This window comes from Oncorhynchus tshawytscha, unplaced genomic scaffold (assembly GCF_018296145.1).
Source record: "Oncorhynchus tshawytscha isolate Ot180627B unplaced genomic scaffold, Otsh_v2.0 Un_contig_550_pilon_pilon, whole genome shotgun sequence".
NCBI classification, from domain to species: domain Eukaryota; kingdom Metazoa; phylum Chordata; class Actinopteri; order Salmoniformes; family Salmonidae; genus Oncorhynchus; species Oncorhynchus tshawytscha.
The window spans coordinates 1-20,000 of NW_024607760.1; the positions used below are offsets into that span (position 1 = coordinate 1).

At 41.7% G+C, this 20,000-nt stretch overlaps 1 protein-coding gene across 1 annotated transcript; it reads left to right on the forward strand.

Moving 5' to 3' along the window:
* The first annotated feature begins 1,325 nt into the window (after positions 1-1,325).
* LOC121842847 (GRB10-interacting GYF protein 2-like) lies at positions 1,326-10,976 on the forward strand. Its single transcript, XM_042312615.1, has 4 exons — positions 1,326-1,865; positions 2,334-2,431; positions 6,253-6,430; positions 10,931-10,976. The coding sequence occupies exons 1-4, from the start codon at positions 1,550-1,552 to the stop codon at positions 10,936-10,938; spliced, it is 600 nt and encodes a 199-aa protein (XP_042168549.1). The 5' UTR covers positions 1,326-1,549; the 3' UTR covers positions 10,939-10,976.
* The last annotated feature ends 9,024 nt before the right edge of the window (positions 10,977-20,000 follow it).

Here is a 20,000-nt window from a genome sequence, read left to right on the forward strand (position 1 = left end):
GGAACTGGAGGCTTCTTCAACAGTGACAAAAGGCTTCTGATTCAACCAACGCGGTGGTTTGCTTGCGAACATTAAACTGAAACGTTGAAGCGTTTAAAGATAAAATTCTCCTTAAAACATCATTTAGGCTCGGAACCCCTAGACAACATCAGCTGAAATGGCAGAGCGCGAAATTCAAAATATTTTTGGGATTATTTAACTTTCATACATTCACAATTGCAATACACCAAATTAAAGCTTAACTTCTTGTTAATCGTGTCCGATTTCAAAAGGTTAAAGGCCACTTCAGGATACAGCTGTTACTCTACACTATCCCTAGACAATCCAGTAATGAGAGAAAATGTATAGAATATTTAGGGCTCTATAACATCTCTATCTCATTTTTTTAACCTAATTCCATTTTCTCCATTTAGGTTTCTGACTTGTCCCTGTTTGTCTGGTTTTCGCTCTCTAAATCACACTGTTAATACAATAACAACAACATTGGATGTTCTAAGTCCACAACAACACTTAAACCACATCAGGAGAACACTTTTGAAGTCTGAGAAAAATCTAAGGCATTTTCATTTTTATGTGTAGATACCCTTTAATTCAAGTGGCAACAGCAAGAGCCTTGCTTGGTAAGTGGTGTCTCTGTAGCACACATGTGATTGCAGAGTCTGCTGAACAAATCACAACTGGATTGATGCTAATAATCATGATATCATTCTGCCAGGTAGGCATAGACTACTTTGTAGCTAACATTTAATTGACACGGTTTGTGGGAAAGCTTTTCCATCAACCAGAAGATGGTTGTCATTAGCATCATCGCTAACAGCTACACATAGTGGTAGACTGCACTCAGACAGGGGCATTTCCTGGCTGTTTAATCTGGCTTTTCCATCAACCAGAAGATGGTTGTCATTAGCATCATCGCTAACAGCTACACATAGTGGTAGACTGCACTCAGACAGGGGCATTTCCTGGCTGTTTAATCTTCAAAAAAGGAAAATACAAATCACATGGGCAAATTTAACGACAATTTCAGGCAGATGGTTCAGAATAACTTTGACAAAAAATGAATACAAATTATACCAGGGCACTTTAGAGACTGGAAGGGCAAAGGGGCATGTGCTCTACACAGGTAGAGCCGTATCTGTCCATGTTATGTATGCAACTGGGTGAGAAGTTTTCCTTGATTTTGGGCACCATTATGTGAGGTGTTATTATGTGTTTTTTATTTATTTATTCCAAACTGCGTTACCCACTCCAGTCAGCAGATGGCGATATGAGTATTTCAGGTGATGCTTCTTGCGTGACGTACAATCTAGTGGACGGAACTGGAGGCTTCTTCAACAGCGACAAAGGCTTCTGATTCAACCAACGTGGTGGTTTGCTAGCGAACTTTAAACCGAAATATTGAAGCGTTTAAGACAAATCTTGTGTATATTACTCTTAGTGTTTTAAACACAATTCTGTGTACATATCTACTAGTTCATTGAAACGTAGATTGCTTGTTAAATTAGCTAATGTGGTACATTTATACTGCACTAGGCTAATCGCCCGGAACATGAGCTCACTAAACTCGACGGAGAAAGAAGCTCTGGTGAACGGAGAGGAAGAAGCTTTCAGGATGAAAAGGGAGGAAGAGGAGGCTATCGCATTGAAAGAAGAAGAGGATGATATTACAGTGAAAGAGGAATATGGGAACGAGGTTGTGGAAGAGGACGAGGTAGAAGCATTCAGAATCAAAAAGGAGGAAGATGCTGTAATTTTGAAAGAAGAGGAAGAACCTTTTGGAGTAGAAGAGGAAGAGGAGGCTATCTCAATTAAAGTGGAGGAGGAAGACGTTTTGGGAGTGAAAAAGGACGAGGCTGAAGATTCGAGTAAGACCAGTGAACACTGACTTAAAAACGGGCACAAAATATGCATTTCTAACACTAATGTGGGGTTTGAAAGAGGCATTCTACTGAAGTTCTACAATTTAATATGTTCAGTACTCAATAAATTGTTAAAGGTGCTATCCGTCATTGGTACATATATTTTTGTGACTTTTCTATTAGATTTATTGAAATATCCATGTAGTCCACGTTTAAAGTGCACTTAATCTAACAGGCTTTTCAGAATTCAACATTGGTGCATAATTTCTACTTAAATTGTCAAAGGGACGCAAAAGGCACCCTTTTTGTGGAAATACCCTTTTTACATTTGCAACACAAACAATATTTTATGAAATCACGATGAAAGTGGCCATTATAGGCACTTTTTTTATACATATTCATGCCTCTTGTAAGACTGTGATTGCAATAGATGGTCATAAGTTTACCATCTGTTTGATGTTCTCGTTCACACAGGAGAGAGACATGACTATGGTGGATCCTCTGGGGAGCCTCAACAACATCCTGATGCTGAAGAGGCAGAGAAGAGTCTCTCCAGATCAGAACACCAGATGGTACAGCTTGGTCTGGTCTAGCATACAGCTTGGTCTGGTCTAGCATACAGCTTGGTCTGGTCTAGCATACAGCTTGGTCTGATCTAGCATACAGCTTGGTCTCTCTAGGGTCTGGGCTGGGTTTGGTAAAGCTTGGTCTTCATGACAACAGTGACATCAGCATCCATAATGGTCTGGTCTGTACAGCTTGGTTACCAGGTCAAGCATACAGCTTGGTCTGGTCTTTGGTACAGCTTTTTAAAATCTATTATTTACATTGGTCTGGTCTATTTAACCAGCTTGGTCTGGTCTAGCAACAGCTTGGTCTGGTCTAGCATAGAACTTGTTCTATCGTGGTCTGGGCTGGGTTTCTGTAAAGCACTTTGACAACAGTGACATCAGTATCCATAATGATATGTGTCTGTGTCCCCTCTTTATGGTTACCAGAGACAACGCTAGCCCTTTGAGTACAGCTTTTTAAAATGTATTTATTTATTTTTTATTTAACCAGGTAGGCTAGTTGAGAACACCTTTATAACCAGGTAGGCTAGTTGAGAACACCTTTATTTAACCAGGTAGGCTAGTTGAGAACACCTTTATTTAACCAGGTAGGCTAGTTGAGAACACCTTTATTTAACCAGGTAGGCTAGTTGAGAACACCTTTATTTAACCAGGTAGGCTAGTTGAGAACAAGTTCTCATTTGCAACTGTGACCTGGCCAAGATAAAGCATAGCAATGTGACACATACAACAACACAGAGTTACACATGGAATAAACAAAACATACAGTCAATAATTCAGTAGAACAAAAGAAAACAAAGTCTATATACAGTGGGTGCAAATGAGGTAAGTTAAGGAAATAAATAGGCCATGGTGGCGAAGTAATTACAATATAGCAATTAAACACTGGAATGGTAGATCGGCAGAAGATGAATGTGCAGGTAGAGATACTGGGGTGCAAAGGAGCAAGGTAAATAAATAAATACCAGTATGGGGCTGAGGTAGGTAGATAGATGGGCTGTTTACAGATAGGCTAGTACAGGTGCAGTGATCTGTAAACTGCTCTGACAGCTGGTGCTTAAAGCTAGTGGGGGAGATGTTAGTCTCCAGCTTCAGAAATTTTTGCAATTTGTTCCAGTCATGGGCAGCAGAGAACTGGAAGGAAAGGCGGCCAAATGAGGAATTGGCTTTGGGGGTACCAGTGAGATATACTGGAGCGCGTGCTACGAGTGGGTGCTGCTATGGTAACCAGTGAGCTGAGATAAGACTGGGCTTTACCTAGCAGAGACTTGTAGATAACCTGTAGCCAGTGGATTTGGCGACGAGAGTGTACAGGTCGCAATGGTGGGGTGTATGGGGCTTTGGTGACAAAACGGATGGCACTGTGATCGACTGCATCCAGTTTGTTGAGCATCGATGGGGGCATTCATGGGGGCTATTCGATGCTAATGCAGAACGCCACAGGATGTTTTTGTGCTGGTCAAGGGCAGACAGGTCTGGTGTGAACCAAGGACTATATCTATTCCTAGTTCAACATTCTTTGAGAGGGGCATGCTAAGATGGTGAGGAAGGCACTTTTAAAGAATAGCCAGGCATTGTCTACTGACGAGATGAGGTCAATGTCATTCCAGGATACCCCGGCCAGGTCTATTAGAAAGGCATGCTCGCAGAAGTGTTTCAGGGTGCGTTTGACAGTGATGAGGGGTGGTCGTTTGACCGCAGACCCATTACGGATGCAGGCAATGAGGCAGTGATCGCTGAGATCTTGATTGAATACAGCAGAGTTGTATTTGGAGGTCGAATTAGTTAGGATGACATCTATGAGGGTGCCCGTGTTTACTGATTTGGGGTTGTACCTGGTAGGTTCATTGATGATTTGTGTGAGATTAGGATGGCTGAGGTGTTAAGCATGTCCCAGTTTAGGTCACCTAGTAGCACGAGCTCAGAAGATGGATGGGGGCAATCAGTTCACATATGGTGTCCAGAGCACAGCTGGGGGCAGAGGGTGGTCTATAGCAGGCGGCATCTATCAGAAGATAGATGGGGAGCAATCAGTTCACATATGCACTGCTCAAACAATAAACAATAAAGTGCTCAAACAATAAAGGGAACACTAAAATAACACATCCTAGACCTGAATGAATTAAATATTCTTATTAAATACTTTTTTCTTTACATAGTTGAATGTGCTGACAACAAAATCACACACAATTTATCAATGGAAATCAAATGTATCAACCCATGGAGGTCTGGATTTGGAGTCACACTCAAAATTAAAGTGGAAAACCACACTACAGGCTGATCCAACTTTGATGTAATGTCCTTAAAACAAGTCAAAATGAGGCTCAGTAGTGTGTGTGGCCTCCACGTGCCTGTATGACCTCCCTACAACGCCTGGGCATGCTCCTGGTGAGGTGGCGGATGGTCTCCTGAGGGATCTCCTCCCAGACCTGGACTAAAGCATCCGCCAACTCCTGGACAGTCTGTGGTGCAACGTGGAGCGAGACATGATGTGCTCAATTGGATTCAGGTCTGGTTACCACCCGCAGAACCACTCCTTTATTGGGGGTGTCTTGCTAATTGCCTATAATTTCCACCTGTTGTCTATTCCATTTCCACAACAGCATGTGAAATTTATTGTCAATCAGTGTTGCTTCCTAAGTGGACAGTTTGATTTCACAGAAGTGTGATTGACTTGGAGTTACATTGTGTTGTTTAAGTGTTCCCTTTATTTTTTTGAGCAGTGTAGTATCGAGGGCACAGCTGGGGGCAGAGGAAGGTCTATAGCAAGCGGCAAAAGTGAGACTTGTTTCTGGATGCATTTCTAGAAGTAGAAGCTCAAATCGTTTGGGTACAGACTTAGCCTGCAGAGTTCTATATTACTTTCTATCTTTGCAGTAGATTGCAACACCGCCCCCTTTGGCAGTTCTATCTTGGCGGAAAATGTTATAGTTAGCAATGGAGATTTCAGGGTTTTTGGTGGTTTTCCTAGCCAGGATTCAGACACGGCTAAGACATCTGGGTTGGCAGAGTGTGCTAAAGCAGTGAGTAAAACAAACTAAGAAGTAGGATAAGGGTACGGCTAAAGACTATACGAACTGGCCGTCTAGCATGTTCAGAACAGAGAGTAAAAGGAGCAGGTTTCTGGGCATGATAGCATAGATTCAAGGCATATTGTACAGACAAAGGTAAGGTGGGATGTGAGTACATTGGAGGTAAACCTAGGCATTGAGTAATGATGAGAGATATAGTCTCTAGAGATGTTTAAACCAGGTGATGTTATCTCATATGTAGGAGGTGGAACAACATGGTTGGTTAAGGCATATTGAGCAGGGCTAGAGACTCTACAGTGAAATAAGACAGTAATCACTAACCAGGACAGTAATGGACAAGGCATATTGATATTAGAGAGAGGCATGCGTAGCCTAGTGAACATATGGGTCCAGTGAGTGGTTGAGCTGGCTGGGGACACGGCGATTCAGACAGTTAGCAGGCTAACAAGCTAGCAGTTAGCAAGGGCTAGCAGTTAGCAGGCCGGGCAGGCAAGCTAGCAGTTAGCAGACCTGGTTAGCAAGCAGTTAGCAGACCAGGCAAGTTAGCAGACCGGGTTAGCAAGCAAGCAGATAGCAGGGGCTAGAAAGTTAGCCTTGGTGGGGGGGGACGTCGCGATGGGGGTAAGTCTGTTTTTGCCTCTTCGTGCTGTGACGTCGATAGACCAGCTTGGTCTGGTCTAGCATACAGCTTGCTCTATCAGGGCTGGATTTCTGTAAGGCACTTTATGACAACAGTGACATCCGCATCCATAATGATATTTGTCTGTGTCCCCTCTTTATGGTTACCAGGACAACGCTAGCCCTTCCTCCCTCCCGGAGTCCCCGTGGCGTGCCTCTCCCGGTAGCACCATACTGCTGGGTATGAAGAGGTTGTCTGTGCTGCTGGTGGACTGCAGGAAAACAAAGGGGCTGAGTGGAACTGTGAGAGGAGGAGAAGAGAAGAAAGGATCAGATTTGACACATCAAAGTAAGTAGTTTAGTTTGAACAAATACAATAGATCTGCCTACTGGTATCTGTTACCAGGACAACCAGCAGAGTTCTGTTAGTTGACAGGAAGGTGGACTGGTATCTGTTACCAGGACAACCAGTGGAGTTCTGTTAGTTGACAGGAAGATGGACTGGTGGATATGGATGTTATGAATATCATAACACTGAAAAAGGATTCTGCCATTGAAAAGAGAGAAACCAATAGACCATATAAAACCTTGATGAAAGTTAGCTTTAGAGGGAAAGTTTCAAGATGACCTGATATAAGGTGCTTGTTTTACAAAAACATTCCATAAAACATTATGGATGTTACATTGCCTGTCCCAGTCAACGCCCTATCTTTACAAGACTGTAGAACAGGCAAACTAAACTCAAGACTTTGGTCATTAATTAACTAGTACTGAAGAAAAGCTGTGATCAGGCTGCCCACTCAAGCAAAAGCTTCAAACTGTAACCAGTGCCGGCAACCTTGTTCAGGTTATCAATCAACCTACCAGGGTAGTGACAAACAGTAGAGGAATGAAATCATCAACATGGTTTGATCATATCTTTACTAATGCTGCAGATATGGGGTTTAAAGCAGTATCCAGATCCATCAGATGTAGTGATCACAATATAGTAGCCATGTCTAGGAAAACCACCGTTCCAAAGGCTGGGACTAATATTGTGTATAAGAGGTCATACAATTTTTTTGTAGTGATTCCTATGTTGTTGATGTAAATAATATTTGTTGGTCCGTGGTGTGTAATGATGAGCAACCAGACGCAGCCCTTGACACATTTGAAACTGCTTATCCCAGTTACTAATAAGCATGCACCCATTAAGAAAATTACTGTAAAAACTGTTAAATCCACGTGGATTGATGAGGAATTAAAAAATGGTCTGAAGAAGAGGGAGGCAAAAGAGATGGCAAATAGGTCTGGCTGTATAACTGATTGGCAAACCTGTTGCAAATTGAGAAATCATGTGACTAAACTGTAAATGACATGAAGAATGATTGTAAAAAGCTTTGGAGCACCTTCAATGAAATTTTGGGCAAAAAAAAATCAGCAATGACATGTCACCGGTGTCTGACAACGTGGATGGAAAATTGAGGATAATAGCGGGCGATATTGCCATTCCTATTTGCCTTGTCTTTAATTTAAGCCTACTAGAAAGTGTGTGCCCTCAGGCCTGGAGGGAAGCTAAAGTCATTCCACTACCCAAGAATAGTAAAGCTCCCTTTACTGGCTTAAATAGCTGACCAATCAGCCTGTTACCCTTACAATTTTGGAAAAAAATAGTTTGTCCAGATACAATGCTATTTTACAGTAAACAAATTGATACTTTCAGCTTATAGGGAAGGACATTCAATAAGCACAGCACTTTAAGAACAAATTCTTTTTTTCAATGACGGCCTAGGACTGCCTTGTTCAGGGGCAGAACGACATAGTTTTACCTTGTCAGCTTGGGGATAAGATCCAGCAATCTCTCGGTTACTGGCCTACTGTGGAAAGAACTGAAAACTGCTGTTCACAAATGCTCTCCATCCAACCTCACTGAGCTCGAGCTGTTTTGCAAGGAGGAATGGGAAAAAATTTCAGTCTCTCGATGTGCAAAACTGATAGAGACATACCCCAAGCGACTTACAGCTGTAATCGCAGCAAAAGGTGGCGCTACAAAGTATTAACTTAAGGGGGCTGAATAATTTTGCACGCCCAATTTTTCAGTTTTTGCTTTGTTAAAAAAGTTTGAAATATCCAATAAATGTCGTTCCACTTCATGATTGTGTCCCACTTGTTGTTGATTCTTCACAAAAACTGTTATCTTCCCTGTCTAGATAAACACGTAGTGGAATACTGAGCCACATTAAACTGTTATCTTCCCTGTCTAGATAAATACGTAGTGGAGTACAGAGCCACATTAAACTGTTATCTTCTTTTTGGGGTGATCCTCAGTAGGGGATGAAAAAGGGAAAACACCATCTTGTGAACTGAGTGTGTTTCCTTGCATATTACTGTAAGTGTAAACTCCGGGTTACAATCCTTATTAAACAAACTAACCTCTGATCAAAGAAGTTTTCCTGTGGTCTCTTCTGTGCACAAAGGGCAGAATTCCCTTACAGACTGCAAACAATTTGGGATTTTCAACACATTGTTTCTTATTAAAAAGAAGAAGTGATGCAGTCAGTCTCTCCTCAACTCTTAGCCAAGAGAGACTGGCATGCATAGTATTTATATCAGCCCTCTGGTTACAATGAAGAGCAAAACATGCCGCTCTGTTCTGGGCCAGCTGCAGCTTAACTAGGTGTTTCCTTGCAGCACTGGACCACAGATTAGACAAAACTAGAGCCTGCAGAACTTGCTTATTGGAGTGTGGTGTCAAAAAAGCAGAGCATCTCTTTATTACAGACAGACCTCTCCCTGTCTTTACAACCATTGAATCTATATGTTTTGACCATGACCGTTTACTATCTAAGGTAACGCAAAGTAATTTAGTCTCCTCAACTTGTTCAACAGCCACACAATTCATTATCAGATCCAGCTGAGGTCTAGCACTTAAGGAATGATTTGTACCAAATTCAATGCTCTTAGTTTTAGAGATGTTCAGGACCAGTTTATTACTGGCCACGCATTGCAAAACAGACTGCAAGTCTTTGTTAACTTCTTGGATATAGGGGGCGCTCTTTTAATTTATGGATAAAAAAACGTGCCCGTTTTAAGCGCAATATTTTGTCACAAAAAGATGCTCGACTATGCATGTAATTGGCAGCTTTGGAAAGAAAACACTCTAAGGTTTCCAAAACTGCAAAGATATTATCTGTGGGTGCCACAGAACTCATGCTACAGGCAAAACCAAGATGAAACTTCAACCAGGAAATGGGCAGAATTTTTGAAGCTCTGTTTCCCATTGTCTCATTATATGGCTGTGAATACGCCGGGAATGAGCCTGCCCTTTCTATCGTTTCTCCAAGGTGTCTGCAGCATTGTGACGTATTTGTAGGCATATCATTGGAAGATTGGCCATAAGAGACTACATTTACCAGGGGTCCGCCCGGTGTCCTTTGTCTAAATTGGTGCGTAATCTACAAGCTGCACGCAGTCATCCAGTGATTGAGAGGAGAGAGGAGGCTTTCAACGAACGATATATCATGAAGAGATATGTGAAAAACACATTGAGGATTGATTCTAAACAATGTTTACCATGTTTCAGTCAATATTATGGAGTTAATTTGGAAAAAAGTTCGGCGTTTTGAAGACTGAATTTTCGTTTTTTTTTTGGTAGCCAAACGTGACGCACCAAACGGAGCGATTTCTCCTAAACAAATAATCTTTCAGGAAAAACTGAGCATTTGCTATCTAACTGAGAGTCTCCTCATTGAAAACATCTGAAGTTCTTCAAAGGTAATGATTTTATTTGAATGATTTTCTGGTTTTTGTGAAAATGTTGCCTGCTGATGCTAACGCTAAATGCTACGCTAGCTGCGCTAGCTGTTACACAAATGCTTGTTTTGCTATGGTTGAGAAGCATATTTTGAAAATCTGAGATGACAGTGTTGTTAACAAAATGCTAAGCTTGAGAGCTAGCATATTAATTTCATTTCATTTGCAATTTTCATGAATAGTTAACGTTGTGTTATGCTAATGAGCTGCGGGGATAATTACACTCCTGGATACAGGTTTTTTTCGTAGCTAAACGTGACGCACCAAACGGAGCGATTTCTCCTAAACAAATAATCTTTCAGGAAAAACTGAGCATTTGCTCTCTAACTGAGAGTCTCCTCATTGAAAACATCTGAAGTTCTTCAAAGGTAAATTATTTTTATTTGAATGATTTTCTGGTTTTGTGAAAATGTTGCCTGCTGATGCTAACGCTAAATGCTACGCTAGCTGTTACACAAATGCTTGTTTTGCTATGGTTGAGAAGCATATTTTGAAAATCTGAGATGACAGTGTTGTTAGCAAAAGGCTAAGCTTGAGAGCTAGCATATTAATTTCATTTTCATTTGTGATTTTCATGAATAGTTAACGTTGCGTTATGGTAATGAGCTTGAGGCTGTATTCACGATCCCGGATCCGGGATGGCTCGACGCAAGAAGTTAAAGGTTTCAGTGGCTTCATTTGCTGTGGTTCCTGGTGCTTAAATGGTTTGTTTAATGCCAGTGGCAGGTCATTGGTAAAAATAGAAAAGAGTAGAGGGCCTAGAGAGCTGCCCTGCGGTACATCACACTTTATATGTTTGACATTAGAGAAGCTTCCATTAAAAGCCATAGCACAAACATTCTTAAACAACAGGTTATGGTCAATAATATCAAAGGCTGCACTGAAATCTAACAATACAGCTCCCACAATCTTCTTGTTTTCAATTTCTCTCAACCAATCATCAGTCATTTGTGTTAGTGCAGTACATGTTGAGTGCCCTTCTCTATAAGCATGCTGAAAGTCTGTTGTTAATTTCTTTACAGAGAAATAGCATTGTATTTGCAATTTTTCCCAACAGGTTGCTAAGAGCTGGCAGCTCTGCATGGAGGAATGGGCCAAAATACCAGCAACATTGTGTGAAAACCTTGTGAAAATGTTTGACCTCTGTCATTGCCAACAAAGGGTATATAACAAAGTATTGAGATAAACTTTTGTTATTGACCAAATACTTATTTTCCACCATAATTTGCAAATAAATTCATTAAAAAATCCTACAATGTGTTTTTCTGGATTTTTTCCCCTCATTTTGTCTGTCATAGTTGAAGTGTACCTATGATGAAAATTACAGGCCTCTCTCATCTTTTTAAGTGGGAGAACTTGCACAATTGGTGGCTGACTAAATACTTTTTTGCCCCACTGTATGTCACGACAATAGAACTCAGGTTCTTGTCACGTGTTCAAATTGGCATCAATAAAATGCAATTGTCTTCGTAGCTTATGCCTGTCCGTACCACAACCCCAAACGACACCATTGGACGTACTGCCAAATTCTCTAAAACTACGTTGGAGGTGGCTTATGGTAGAGAAATTAACATTCAATTTTCTGACAACAGCTCTGGTGGATATCCCATGCCAATTGCACGCTCCCTCAAAATATGAGACATCTGTGGCATTGTGTTATGTGGCAAAACTGCACATTTCAGAGTGGCCTTATATTGTCCCCAGCACAAGGTACACCTGTGTAATGATAATGCTGTTTAATCAGATTCTTGAAATGTCACGTGGATTGATTACCTTGGCAAATGAGAAATGCTCACTAACAGGGATGTAAACAAATTTGAGCCCAAATTTTGAGAGAAATAAGCTCTTTCTACATATGGAACATTTCTGGGTCTTTTATATTTTGTTCAGTATAATATGACTAAATGTGTTCCTGTGTGTCAGGGGCAGTCATTATGACATCATGGATGAGTTCTAGAATATACCATATGTTACAGGGGCAGTCAAGAAATAGAACAGCAAGGCCACAGAACATGACATAAGCAGAGCTGTGGGAGACCACCTCAAGCCCCTGGTAGAGCCGGGGGTGGTGTTTACCACTCCATCACGCCTTCAGCAGGCTGGAAAAGTGGGATTGATCTGTTTGATCCATTTGTTTGTTTCAGTTTTCAGGAGTTGAATCCTTTGACATATTGTTGATTTTTACATTTTCAACAAAAAATGTACTGGATTGGTTGAAAAGAGATAGTAAACTTACATATCATGCACTATTTTACCAGTGACTGCATTTATACTGTTATTCATACTAAGATACTATTCATGGACCAAGATATTTTTTGTTGCCTTTGGACATGTTTATTCATTGGTTTTTTGAGTCTGTTGATTGGTCGGTTCACTATTATTTATTATTTATTTGTTATTCATACTAAGATAATTATAATAATAAAACATGTATATTTTGTCAGGCTGAATGTTTGAAATATGAGGTGATTTGAGTCATGCTTCTTCAGTAGTGGAATAAAGACAATTAGCACTTGGATGTAGTAAAGAAATACTGGAGTGATGTAGATTTGTTTATAAAATGTATTATAGACCAATTTATTAAACTATCCCAAAACCGAAGGTAGATTGGATGTCGGCATAGTCTTGTTTTCAAAGTCATTTTGCTAGATGGGATAGCCCCAACGTCAAAACAGTTTTAACGTGTCCATATCAATAACCAATATGCAGGAACAGTTTGGGATAAATTGAAAACCTAAACATAAAATGTGCTATTTACACAAATATCTGCCACAATAATCATGTTACTTGTATTTTTTAAAACAATCACCTTATAAACTGCACAAGCACCAGAAACGCTGTTGATTTGACAAGTAGCAATAAATCACTGATATCAATTAGGGGGGAAATCAGGTTGTACGTGCTGTTAACTAACACAACTAAACAAAAGCACATGGAAATGGGAGATATATTTTACCTCACTGGTTAGAGGACAACCTGCAGAAGACAGTCAGCTACATTTTGGAGGGATGCGTTTCAATTATATGTCTCTAAAATTAAACAGCTCAAACACCACACGGAATCGGGGAATAATGTGTACATCACTGGTTAGAGGACAATTTGTAGAAAACAGCTTGCTACATTTTGAAGTGTTGCATTTTAATTCAAGTGGGTTGCCGACGAGGTAAGTGTAACGCAACACTTTTTTGGTTAAATAATACTCTTTCAATACAGAGCCTGGATTTTTCCCCTGATGAGGCTCATATCCACATGACACTTAAATCAACAGAACATCGTTAAAATACTCCAACTACAATGTTAAAGCATTCTACATTGTGACATCATTAAAATACTCCTACTACAATGTTAAAACATTCTACATTGTGACATCATTAAAATACTCCTACTACAATGTTAAAACATTCTACATTGTGACATCATTAAAATACTCCTACTACAATGTTAAAACATTCTACATTGTGACATCATTAAAATACTCCTACTACAATGTTAAAACATTCTACATTGTGACATCATTAAAATACTCCTACTACAATGTTAAAACATTCTACATTGTGACATCATTAAAATACTCCTACTACAATGTTAAAACATTCTACATTGTGACATCATTAAAATACTCCTACTACAATGTTAAAACATTCTACATTGTGACATCATTAGAACACTCCTACTACAATGTTAAAACATTCTACATTGTGACATTATTTCATTGATATCATGAAACAACTCCTTCATGTATTTTCTGGTGTTTAATCAGAGATCTTTTATCAGAGTATCTCATATCACATTGACTACAGCTATGAGGTTTCTCTCCTGTGTGTGTCCGCTGGTGCATAGTCAGACTGCTAGATGTAACAAAACTCTTCCCACATTGATCACAACTATAAGGTTTCTCCCCTGTGTGTGTTCTCTGATGTGTTTTCAGGCTGCTTGTAACACTTAAACTCTTCCCACATTGATCACAGCTATAAGGCTTCTCTCCTGTGTGTGTTCTCTGGTGTGATTTTAAATGTTTTGATGAAACAAAACTCTTTCCACAGTCAGAGCAGTGGTAAGGTTTTTCTCCTGTATAGATTCTCTGATGTATTTTAAGATCCGCTAAAAAGATGAATCTCTGCCCACAGTCAGAGCAGCAATGAGGTTTCTCTCCAGTGTGTATTCTCAGGTGTGCTGTCAGGTTGCCTGAGTGAGAAAAATTCTTCCCACATTGATTACAGCTATAAGGCTTCTCTCCTGTGTGTGTTCTCTGGTGTGATGTTAAATTTCCTGAGATAACAAAACTCTTTCCACAGTGAGAGCAGTGGTAAGGTTTCTCACCAGTGTGTATTCTCTGGTGTATGGTCAGACAGCTAGATGTAACAAAACTCTTCCCACAGTGATCACAGCTATAAGGCTTCTCTCCTGTGTGTGTTTTCTGGTGTATGGTCAGGTGGCTAGATGAAGTAAAACTTTTCCCACACTGATAACAGCTGTAAGGTTTCTCTCCTGTGTGTGTTCTCTGGTGTGCTTTCAGGCTGCTTGTAACACTAAAACTCTTCCCACATTGATCACAACTATTAGGTTTCTCTCCCGTGTGGATTCTCAGATGTCTTTTAAGGCCAGCTGAAGAGGGGAATCTCTTCCCACAGTCAGAGCAGCGGTGAGGTTTCTTCCCTGTATGGATTCTCTGATGTCTTTTAAGGCCAGCTGAAGAGGGGAATCTCTTCCCACAGTCAGAGCAGCGGTGAGGTTTCTTCCCTGTGGGTCTCTGCGGGTGTTTATTGAGGTGTTCTGATGTGGAGAGACTCTTCTCTGTCTCTTCAGCATCATGCTGTTGTTGAGGCTCCCCAGAGGATCCACGATAGTCACATCCTTCTCCTGTGTGAACAACAAAGTCAGACAGATGGTTAAAGGCCCACAACCGCAGAAATCCACTGTATCTTTCAGCGAAAAGGTGATGCCCAGGATGTTGAACAACAATTGATGTCTGTAATGAATGTTTAAATGCTTTTACAAACTTAATTGACTATTGTCAAGTGATCAAAAATAGCAATATTTGTCGCAGCTGGCCGTGACCGGGAGGTCCATGGGGCGATGCACAATTGGCCTAGCGTCGTCCGGGTTAGGGAGGGTTTGGCCGGTAGGGATATCCTTGTCTCATCGCGCACCAACGACTCCTGTGGCGGGCCGGGCGAAGTGCACGCTAACCAACGTTGCCAGGTGCACGGTGTTTCCCCGACACATTGGTGCGGCTGGCTTCCGGGTTGGATGTGCGCTGTGTTAAGAAGCAGTGCGGATTGGTTGGGTTGTGTATCGGAGGACGCATGACTTTCAACCTTCGTCTCTCCCGAGCCCGTATGGGAGTTGTAGCGATGAGACAAGACAGTAGCTACTAACAATTGGATACAACGAAATTGGGGTAAAATTCACCAAAAAAAAGTTGAACACAGGTTGAAAATATCCTGATGAAAATAAATATCCTATAAATCACATTGGCTGCACATGCTAATGAGGAAACCACTAGTTATGGATATAGTATATCTGGTAATGAGGAAACCACTAGTTATGGATGTAGTATATCTGCTAATGAGGAAACCACTAGTTATGGATGTAGTATATCTGCTAATGAGGAAACCACTAGTTATGGATGTAGTATATCTGGTAATGAGGAAACCACTAGTTATGGATGTAGTATATCTGCTAATGAGGAAACCACTAGTTATGGATGTAGTATATCTGCTAATGAGGAAACCACTAGTTATGGATGTAGTATATCTGGTAATGAGGAAACCACTAGTTATGGATGTAGTATATCTGGTAATGAGGAAACCACTAGTTATGGATGTAGTATATCTGGTAATGAGGAAACCACTAGTTATGGATGTAGTATATCTGGTAATGAGGAAACCACTAGTTATGGATGTAGTATATCTGGTAATGAGGAAACCACTAGTTATGGATGTAGTATATCTGCTAATGAGGAAACCACTAGTTATGGATGTAGTATATCTGCTAATGAGGAAACCACTAGTTATGGATGTAGTATATCTGCTAATGAGGAAACCACTAGTTATGGATGTAGTATATCTGGTAATGAGGAAACCACTAGTTATGGATGTAGTATATCTGCTAATGAGGAAACCACTAGTTATGGATGTAGTATATCTGCTAATGAGGAAACCACTAGTTATGGATGTAGTATATCTGCTAATGAGGAAACCACTAGTTATGGATGTAGTATATCTGCTAATGAGGAAACCACTAGTTATGGATGTAGTATATCTGCTAATGAGGAAACCACTAGTTATGGATGTAGTATATCTGCTAATGAGGAAACCACTAGTTATGGATGTAGTATATCTGCTAATGAGGAAACCACTAGTTATGGATGTAGTATATCTGGTAATGAGGAAACCACCAGTTATGGATGTAGTATATCTGGTAATGAGGAAACCACTAGTTATGGATGTAGTATATCTGGTAATGAGGAAACCACTAGTTATGGATGTAGTATATCTGCCAGGAGCAGAAATGGTGAGCGAAGATTTGAGTTTTAATGTATTCTGAATGTTACTACACATTATCAGCTCAAGATCGTAGGCTGCAAAATTAGCCTCCATTTCCAGGTTGCTTATGAGAGCATTTAACTTTGGGATTATAATCGTAAGGCTCGTTATAATGTCCTGCAAAATATGTTTGTGTCATTGTCACAAATCAACCGCTTTGTCGGAACTAGAAGCACAAGCATTTCGCTACACTCGTATGAACATCTGCTAACCATGTGTATGTGACCAATAACATGTGATTTATACCTTTAAAAAAATACTGCAACCAGTAAAAATGCTCTTTGGCTTTGCAACCAGCCTATCAATGAGTGTTAGCATTCAAGCTAATAAAAATCATTTAAAAAATAACTGCAGAGTTCCCCTTTAACAACCACACATCAGTTCAACAACTGAGTTTATGTTTTCAGAAAGTACTTACTGGTGTTAATCAGCATCAAGAATAAAGTATTTTGCAAATATCACAACCAAATATACAAGATATTAATGTAGCGACTGTTTCAAGTAATCATCAAAACAAAAACAGTTGCCTATGACAACCGCAAAAAAAATATTTAAAAAATATTCAGAACTAATAACCGCACTGTCCATCAAGTGAACACAGCTCTTCTCATTGAAAAGTTTGTATAAGAGAACGAACCAATGTAAACTACCGTGTGTCCTGTTTCCGTTGGTGGTCATTGGACCAAGACACTGTCAATCAAGTGAACACCGCTCGTCTCATTGGTGAGTAATGGTGGTTGACCTTCGTGGGATAATTGACGTGTTGCATAGCCAATATATAATGTAGAATGATGAAACAAGTTTGGTTGTCTTCTAGAGTGTCTGGGGGATTGCACAGGAACCAAACTTGACCCGGGTTAAACAACGTTTTGCCGATTTAGATTTCATAAATTGTTTTGTTGCAAATTGAAAGAGTTGGAATTAATGCAAAACACTGGATATAAAAACCTAGCTCAGCCCCAGAGGCAGAAGACATACCCTAATCTAACTGCCTGTAGCTCAGCCCCAGAGGCAGAAGACATACCCTCATCTAACTGCCTGTAGCTCAGCCCCAGAGGCAGAAGACATACCCAAATCTAACTGCCTGTAGCTCAGCCCCAGAGGCAGAAGACATACCCTCATCTAACTGCCTGTAGCTCAGCCCCAGAGGCAGAAGACATACCCAAATATAACTGCCTGTAGCTCAGCCCCAGAGGCAGGAGACATACCCTCATCTAACTGCCTGTAGCTCAGCCCCAGAGGCAGAAGACATACCCTCATCTAACTGCCTGTAGCTCAGCCCCAGAGGCAGGAGACATACCCTCATCTAACTGCCTGTAGCTCAGCCCCAGAGGCAAAAGACATACCCTAATCTAACTGCCTGTAGCTGAGCCCCAGAGGCAGAAGACAAACCCTCATCTAACTGCCTGTAGCTCAGCCCCAGAGGCAGAAGACATACCCTAATCTAACTGCCTGTAGCTCAGCCCCAGAGGCAGAAGACATACCCAAATCTAACTGCCTGTAGCTCAGCCCCAGAGGCAAGGATATGCATATTCTGGTATCATACCCTCATCTAACTGCCTGTAGCTCAGCCCCAGAGGCAGAAGACATACCCTAATCTAACTGCCTGTAGCTCAGCCCCAGAGGCAGAAGACATACCCTAATCTAACTGCCTGTAGCTCAGCCCCAGAGGCAAGGATATGCATATTCTTGGTATCATTTGAATGGAAACATTCTGAAGTTTGTGGAAATGTTAATTGAATGTAGGAGAATATAACACAGTAGATCTGGTGGAAGAAAAGAGAAAGAAAGAGCCTACGTTTTCTGTTTTTATTGTTGTAGTATCATCTTTCACATGTACTAGAAGAGCCACACAGTCAGATAGGATGCTGGAGATCATTTAGATGGATAACACAAGAGGGCAACTGTGGGTGTGCAAAGTTTCAGACTGATAACTTCAGGAATGGGTGAGCTACATGACATTTAGCATGAAGTCACCCAGGTGTCCCACACAAGTTGCCCAAATGTACCCAAGTGGCCGAATTGGTGAAATGACAGTGCAGCTATTCCCTCCGCAAGGCTATCAAACAAGCTAAGCGCCAGTACAGAGACAAAGTAGAATCTCAATTCAACGGCTCAGACACAAGAGGTATGTGGCAGGGTCTACAGTCAATCACGGACTACAGGAAGAAACCCAGCCCAGTCACGGACCAGGATGTCTTGCTCCCAGGCAGACTAAATAACTTTTTTGCCCGCTTTGAGGACAATACAGTGCCACTGACACGGCCTGCAACGGAATCATGCGGTCCCTCCTTCACTGCAGCCGAAGTGAGTAAGACATTTAAACGTGTTAACCCTCGCAAGGCTGCAGGCCCAGACGGCATCCCCAGCCGCGCCTCAGAGCATGCGCAACCAGCTGGCAGTGTTTACGGACATATTCAACAATCCCTATACCAGTCAGTTGTTCCCACATGCTTCAAGAGGGCCACCATTGTTCCTGTTCCCAAGAAAGCTAAGGTAACTGAGCTAAAACGTTCCCCTTTAGCACTCACATCCGTCATCATGAAGTGCTTTGAGAGACTAGTCATGACCATATCACTCCACCCTACCTGACACCCTTGACCCAGTTCCAATTTGCTTACCGCCCCAAATAGGTCCACAGACGATGCAATCTCAACCACACTGCACACTGCCCTAACCCATCTGGACAAGAGGAATACCTATGTGAGAATGCTGTTCATCGACTACAGCTCGGCATTCAACACCATAGTACCCTCCAAGTTGCCATCAAGCTCGAGACCCTGGGTCTCGACCCCGCCCTGTGCAACTGGGTACTACTTCCTGCGGGCCGCCCCAGGTGGTGAGGGTAGGCAACAACATCTCCTCCCCGCTGATCCTCAACACTGGGGCCCCACAAGGGTGCGTTCTGAGCCCCCTCCTGTACTCCTGTTCACCCACGACACTGGCCATGCACGCTCCAACTCAATCATCAAGTTTGCGGACGACACAACAGTGGTAGGCTTGATTACCAACAACGACCAGACGGCCTACAGGGAGGAGGTGAGGGTTTCGGAGTGTGGTGTCAGGAAAATAACTCACACTCAACGTCAACAAAACTAAGGAGATGATTGGTCAGGAAACAGCAGAGGGACCCCCCATCCACATCGATGGAACATTGAGTGGAGAGGGTAGCCAATATTTAAGTTCCTCGGCATAGAATCACAGACAAACTGAATTGGTCCACTCACACAGACAGTGTCTGCAGGAATTTGCAGCAGCGAACCAAACTTCAACCTCAGGAGGCTGAAACATTCGGTTTGTCACCAAAAGATTTCACAAATTGTACAGATGCAAGTCGAGAGCATCCTGGCGGGCTGTAATGCAAAACACTGGATATGGCAACTGCACCGCCCTCAACCGTAAGGCTCTCAGCCCCAGAGGGTAGTGAGGTCTGCACAACGCATCACCGGGGGCAAAACTACCTGCCCTCCAGGACACCTACACCACCTGAGCTGAGCCCAAAGATCAGAAGACATCAACCCCGAGCCACTGCCTGTTCACCCCGCTGTCATCCAGAAGGCGAGGTCAGTACAGGTGCAT

What these genes read in the sequence shown, in the direction of transcription:
- LOC121842847 (XM_042312615.1), top strand. Translation starts at nt 1,550, where the DNA reads ATGAGCTCACTAAACTCGACGGAGAAAGAAGCTCTGGTGAACGGAGAG. An exon ending in GGACGAGGCTGAAGATTCGA is followed by an intron (nt 1,866 to 2,333) that starts GTAAGACCAGTG and finishes TCGTTCACACAG; the next exon opens with GAGAGAGACATGACTATGGT. An exon ending in CCAGATCAGAACACCAGATG is followed by an intron (nt 2,432 to 6,252) that starts GTACAGCTTGGT and finishes TATGGTTACCAG; the next exon opens with GACAACGCTAGCCCTTCCTC.